Below are 6,981 nucleotides of genomic sequence, written 5' to 3' on the forward strand. Positions count from 1 at the left end.
ATATCTATCAAAAGCAATGTACATGACACTACCACAATTTTATAGCATGCCGCTAGCGGTAGATCAATTTGCATTAGTAAACAACTTTGAATTATGCCTCCAAGTAGAATATGATATAATTATAATAATTCGTATATTTCCAACAGATGTTGGATAGCCTAGCGATGGTGGAAGGCAACGTGTGGGATGGCCAGGCTGCGGGGCACCACCCACCACGGTCACGGAGGATTGCCAATGGGTGAGGTTGACGGTAGAGGCAAAACAATAGAGGTGTTGGGGAACGGGTACGCTACGCTAGCGTAAAACAAAAGTTCCATCATGTTCATCTAGGAAACCATGTGAGTAGGCGATCATGTATCGTTATCACTAGATGCACAGTGCAGCGAAAAAAGAGTTGGAGAAGACCGATCCAACATCATGTGTGTCGGTGTAGAGAAAGTAGTCGATCTCATCACGAACTGATTAGCTCCTCCTCACGTCCTTGTCGTCGATCAGTACCGCAACAACTACAACGCCACAACGGTATCCACATGTCCAGGGGTGGAACACCGTGCGCTGGTGTGCTGGCACCGTGCACCTAGCTAGGGATTCGTGGGGAGGTCACGTGGAGACGGCTAGAGTTTCGGGGTGATGGAATTTGTTTCGCCCACAGCCTCGCGACTTCCCTTATATAGACCCCACTAATAGACTGCCATATGTTGGAAGTCTATTATAGTTCTAATCCCTCGTATATCATTATCCGCAAGGCTCACACACGGATCCAATCTGAATTAAAGATTACCTTGGGGGTATATCGTCAACAGGAGGCCATGTAGTGGATTGGGACTGGAGTGGATCGATCTGCTTGTGGAAGACAACGACTTATAAAAGGTTGAGCCAGATGAAGATAGACGATTGGATCTACATCCGACGGTCACAAAAATGAATGAATTTGCGGTGAAAAAAATCCTGCGAATGTTAACTAGAAAATCTGTACAAACTTTATGGTGTTACAAATCTCATAGTCTTACAAACATTTTTGTTCACAAGGGCGTAAAAAAACTTCTATATAGAAAGTGTAACAAGAACCTGGACTTGCAATTTTGGCACTGCACTGCAAAAAACGTCTATAAGGACTGGTGATGGTCTAAGAGGGAGAGTGAATTAGGTTTCTAAAATTAATTAGCTTAAATCAATAAGATAAACCTAAATCAATTTCTATCTAATTATAATTTAGATTTATTTAGTGCGGCACTCCATCGTAATAAAGTTTTCACCCTAGGTTCCAATCCTACAGCTACACATAGCAATTCTAGAAAAGGTAAATGTGAAAATTAAATGATGCGATAAATAGGTGCAAAATATAAATAAGTTAGAGAGCGCAAACTCAGCATGATGATTTTTTCCCTTGGTATCGGTTTTGCTGCTCACCTCTAATCCACGTTGGAGCCCCTCACAAGTACCAAGCTCCCTGCTCAGCTACTCCAATGATTCTAGCCGTTAGAGCTCCCCTCACGCCAGTGGGTCTCCTACTAGGCCTCACCCCTGATTCCCACCACTCGTCTTCACTATGGTAGTACTTCACCACTCCGGCACAGGCCACTCCTGCTTACAAGGCTTACGACCGCTCCACAAATTCAATTGGAGGGTCTCACAAGACTATACCGCTACCAAACCATCTAGGTGCCAGGAAGTACCAAGAGTAATAAGTGTAGATCACTCACTTGATTCATTCTATTCTAATTACCTAGCTAGATTCAGACTAGGCCTAAACTAATACTATTCATCCTTAATCTTATGCTAATTGTCTTGATCTTTAATATTATTACCAAAGTGCCTCAATCTCTCCAATATGTGTTTAAGCTTTCCAGCGAGTGAGAGCAACTTCAAATGACAGAGCAATATGGTATAATACATAGGGATAACCTAAAAAATTAGCCGTTGAAGGGGAGAAACTAGTCGTTGGTCTGTAAAACGGGAGTACCAAGGACAATCGGTGGGTCACCAGAGGCTTCAAGGGGTTGTTTGGTTTGAGGCTATCCGTCTGTTTGGATGGGCTTAAAAGAGGCTTTTTCCTGAAAAAAGCCATAAGCTATCCAAGCGGCTGATTTTTGGCCCCAGCTTCTGGTGGCTTTTGGCTGGCTGAGGAAGCGGTTGTGACTGAAATGAACTAAAAGCTGAGAAGCAGGCTGAGATGAGCTTTTCTGGCTTTTGGTGTTTTAAGAAGCTAAAAATTTATTATAAAAGCCAACAACTAAAATTCAACAGCCACAACCGCTTCCTCAGCTAGCTAGAAGCTCCGAAGCCGCAACCTATCCAAATGAGGCCTAAGTCAAAATTTTGGCTGGCCAAAAATCGAAACGGCCATTTTAGATGCTAAAATTTTATCTAGCTTTGCTATAGAAAATATTTAGCCAGCCAATTTTTTAGGATGCGGCTGAATTTTGGCCTTGATCTAAACAAAAGCTAAATTTACGAGACATGATCAAATTTTTACTTGGCTTCTTAGGAGCAAGAACCAAACAACCCCTAAATCCAAAACAACTCAGAAAGTTGCACCAAACTATCAGGTGAGGTCACTGAATAGTACGGTAGCATTAACTTTAAAAAATGGCTCTCAGGACAATTACCACCTTACTGTCTGCTGCATCTGTTTTTCCTTGGGCGTACACGAGCAATCTGCTAGGTAGCAATTGTAGAGGAGGTTTCTGGGAAGTTCATTCTATCAGTCGTGTATATTGATGTCGTGCCATCCTCTGTTTTCTTCATACTTACCCGACCAAAGGCTCATGCGAAAGCAGAACGCTTTCTGCAGAAACTGGCTGTTTATTCCTTCTTCCCAAAGTTGGTACTGTAGATGTACTGATGACGCCCTCTTTTTTCCCTCATTGGCTATCAACAATACATCTGGAAAAAAAAACTCGATCACGGGAAGAAACCCCTTGGCTTCGTCTTAAAGAGGGGAGTACCGAACCTCAGTTAATTAGAAAACTCGCTGAAACCAATTTTCAAAGAGGCACCCACTTTTTACTAGCACACGAGTTAGGAGTTTAGATAGACGCACTCTCAACTGGAAACTCTATCAACTGAGCTATCACTCAATGAGAAAAAATGAATCATCTATACCTGCAGTCTTTTAGTGAAGTTGTTACGTGCAAAATCTAGGAATCACAGCTTATGAAAATTCTGCACAGAAGATGGAAACTTGCCAGAAACTATTTGAAGAGGCTATTTGCTTTGGTTCCCATGAGAGCCAAAATTAGACATACTTAACATTCACAACTTTGATCAAATGTGTACATCCTCTGCTCTTGATGATAAGGTAATTTTTTCTTAATTGTGCTTTCAACTTTTGTTTTCTTGAAGCCATCTTTGATCAAATCTTAAAAAGTTGATGTTAGTGTAGTAGTAATTTGTTTTGCATAACTTCCTGCACAGACAGGAGGTATAATATGGACTGGATCTTCTCTTTGACATCCAGTATAGAGGAGAAAGAGAGAGAGAGCGCGCTTTGAACTGACAAATGGAATAAGAACTGGAACAGAAGAAAAGCAAATCACCGGGTTCATCGTGACCGACGAGTACAAATAAATATCATTGCATATATATGTGCATTAGGGGCTTTACTCGAACATCCATTATTACAACTTCACCCAAAACAAGATACACAATATAATATAGATGTTGCTAAATGCCACTTCACCTGTTCACCTTCCAAGTATTCATAGAACTTCATTTCAATGGGAGCTACGTCACCATTAGTTCTTTTTTACCACTTAGCGTACGTCATCCTTTCTAGTAAAGCTTTTCCATGTTACAACCACAAACACATAAATTTTATCATAAAACCTGTCGACTAGGTGAAAATAAGCAATCCTCCACACTTTCAGAAATAGTAGGGCACAAAACACCACCCATAGACCAACTACATATCCGATGCCAAGTCCAAAGTAAAAGAACATTGGCCCAGAATGATGTTCATCTCTCTTTTCATCTCCATGCTCAGATGTATTATTGCTTCCACAATTCCTTTGAAGAGGACGCCCACATAGACCGTTGTTTCCGTCGTACATAGAGGGATTCTCCATGTAGAGAGTGTCAAGTTGACGCCCTGATGGTATTCTTCCTGTTAGATTATTGTAAGACAAGTCTAAAATGCTTAAAAATGTCAAATTTGATATGCTTGATGGGATTTCTCCAAAAAGATTGTTGTTGGAGAGGTCAAGTGACTCCAATGACTGCATGGTCCCAATCTTGTCAGGAACTTCTCCATTCAGTTGATTCCAAGATAAGTTCAGATTTACCAATCCATCAAGAGATGTTATCCCGTCTGGAATTTTACCCGTTAAATGGTTGGATGAGAGGTCAATGCTCAGTACCTCCAAAACACCAAAACCTTGGTAATTGAGTTGATTCCCCTTGGTGTCTATTAAAAATTCGTTGAATATTAAAAATTCACCAATTCCATTTTGGACCTCGGCGGGATCCATTATAAATATTCTTGTCATATACGTTAGATTTGATAGATGCGGAGGTATGACACCTGATATCCAGTTGGCTGCAAGATTCAGATGATAAAGATTTGTGAGACTTGTGATGTTGTTTGGAATATGCCCGTAGAACATGTTGTGATTCAGTCGTAAAAACTGCAATGAACTGAAGCTCCCGATCCACTTTGGCAATGATCCGGAGAATCTATTCCATGATAGATCCAGAAAACGCAGACTCGTGCAGCTTCGTAGAAATGATGGGAAGTTGCCAGAGAAGCTATTGTTACTTAATAATAGATATACCATATTTGACATATTTAAACATTGGGGAAGTTCTCCTTCAAAAAGATTATTGGCCAAATTCAAGATCTGCAAGCTCAATTCACAGATAGATGTTGGTATCTGACCACTGATGTAATTAGAATACAATATAATCATATCTAGCATTGGCGCTCCAAAATTTGATGGCAAGGGTCCTGATAAAGAATTTCTTGAGATATCCAACACGAAGAGGTTTCTTGGCAATGGAGGTATTTGACCGGTTAGGTTATTTGAACTGAAATATAGTGCATTCAATGACATGATATCCATATTTGTTGGCAAGCCATCACTGATTTGATTATTGGAGATTTCCAAGTATTCGGCCTTTGAAAATGTATTACAGAACCAATCTGGAAGCCTATCTATTATACCTGTGTTTGAGATATCAAGCTGAAGAATATCCACTTGCCATTTAAGCCATGCAGGAAATAGAGGACCGACCTGGCACGATGCAAAATATGCTTTTTGTAGTCTAAATGTGGGTTGCCATTTTGAACCCACCACAATCTTCAATTGATTCTTAGATAAGTCTATGTACTCTAAGCTTCGTAAACCGTCCAAGTGTTCTTCTGTGATCGAACCATCCAAGTCATTGCCGCTTAGATCCAACTTAGTCAAATTAGCTAGCATACCTATTTCAGACGGCACATGTCCAGTGAGGTGGTTGTCAGAGAGGTCAAGGGTCCTCAAATGTGCAAAATGACCTATGAATGCTGGGAGAGGTCCAGTAATGTTATTCAACGACAAGTCTAGTATTTGAAGGGATACCATGTCTCCCAGCGTACTTGGAAGTTGTCCGTACAGCTCAGTTCCCACGAGGGAGAGGTGCACTACGCTTGTTAGGTTCCAAAACCAACAAGATGCAACTGGGTGCTGAAAGCTATTGGAGGAGAGATGGAGCTCCTCAAGGTTTGTAAGGTTAAGGTGTGGGAGCGATTGGTTTGCACTTGTTAGCGAGCAATCATCGAGAATAAGGACCCTCAAAGAAGGCAACATATTCACCACATATGGCCAGTTAGTTACCATGCTAAGATTTACTGACTCCATGTTGAGGTACTGCAACAAAGGTAGGTGTGTTAACCACGAGAGATCAGTGGAGTACATGTGCTGCTGCGAACCAGCGTTTGAAAGATCAAGATAGTGCAGCTTTGAGAGGTTGCCAAGCTGAGGAGGCACCCTACCGGAAAACGGTATGTAAGAGAGGTCAAGATATCTTAGGTTCTTGAAAGATCCTAGGAACTCTGGGACTTGGCCGGTCGGCCCCTGGAGGTTGTTCAAGCTGGCATCGACATATTCAAGATGCTGCAAGGAGAGCAGAGAACGACTTATCTCTCCGGTCAGACCTCCGCCGGTCAGATGTCCGCTGCTGAGGTGCAGCTCGAGGACATGGCCTGTCAGGTTGCTGCACTGGACTCCTTCCCACTGGCAGCAGTCATGCTCATCTTCTGGCTGCCATGACGCCAGGAGGCCCCAGGGGTCGCTGGTGATGCCTTGCCTGAACGCCAGGAGGGCGTCCCTCTCCTTAGGCGCACAGGCGGCGCCCGCGTGGACGCCGGTGAAGGAATAGGAAGCAGCTGCTACGATGACTACGAGGAGCAGGAAATCGGCGGTGGCCATGCTGAAAGCTAGCATCATGTCGATTTTCGAGTGATTTTGCAGCCGTCGGCGATTTATAGGCAGCAGCACAGCAGCACGCAGCGATATTAAGCGGATGGTCGAGTCGTCCGTCAGTGATGATTTGAGAGTCGCCGATGCTGTTGGCAGTGCAACGAGGGTGACGGCCTGTGTGACTGACGAACCCGGCCGCCGCGTCGTGGAGTTTTGACTGAACTGCAGCGCGTGGAGACTGAGACATACATAGTTGGATAGTCACAAATAAATACAGATTATTTTGGACACCGACATGGCCTTAATTTCTACCCCAACTTTGACCGTGCCTACCCCAACTTTGACAGTAATATAATGGACAGGAAAGTCGTTGTCGATTAAATTTGGTGACTGATATGTTTGTGGAAGACGCCAGTCGTACAGTGGTTGATTGCCTACACCAATTAACTGATCTATACTTTGTTGGAGGAATTTTATTGCACGTCACCTCACGCTACCGACATGGTGATATCGCACATTGTATAAATGTACCTGTGCCTGTGCAACTTGCATCTACGCGTGCTTCTGGTGCATGTTTGGCAGA

The 6,981-nt window shown here is 42.8% G+C and overlaps 1 protein-coding gene across 1 annotated transcript; it reads right to left on the reverse strand.

Moving 5' to 3' along the window:
• Positions 1-3,561: 3,561 nt before the first annotated feature.
• LOC133900734 (receptor-like protein EIX1) lies at positions 3,562-6,441 on the reverse strand. The gene has a single exon (XM_062341958.1). The coding sequence runs from the start codon at positions 6,423-6,425 to the stop codon at positions 3,756-3,758; it is 2,670 nt and encodes an 889-aa protein (XP_062197942.1). The 5' UTR covers positions 6,426-6,441; the 3' UTR covers positions 3,562-3,755.
• Positions 6,442-6,981: the final 540 nt, after the last annotated feature.

The sequence above is a fragment of the Phragmites australis genome, chromosome 19 (assembly GCF_958298935.1).
Source record: "Phragmites australis chromosome 19, lpPhrAust1.1, whole genome shotgun sequence".
NCBI classification, from domain to species: domain Eukaryota; kingdom Viridiplantae; phylum Streptophyta; class Magnoliopsida; order Poales; family Poaceae; genus Phragmites; species Phragmites australis.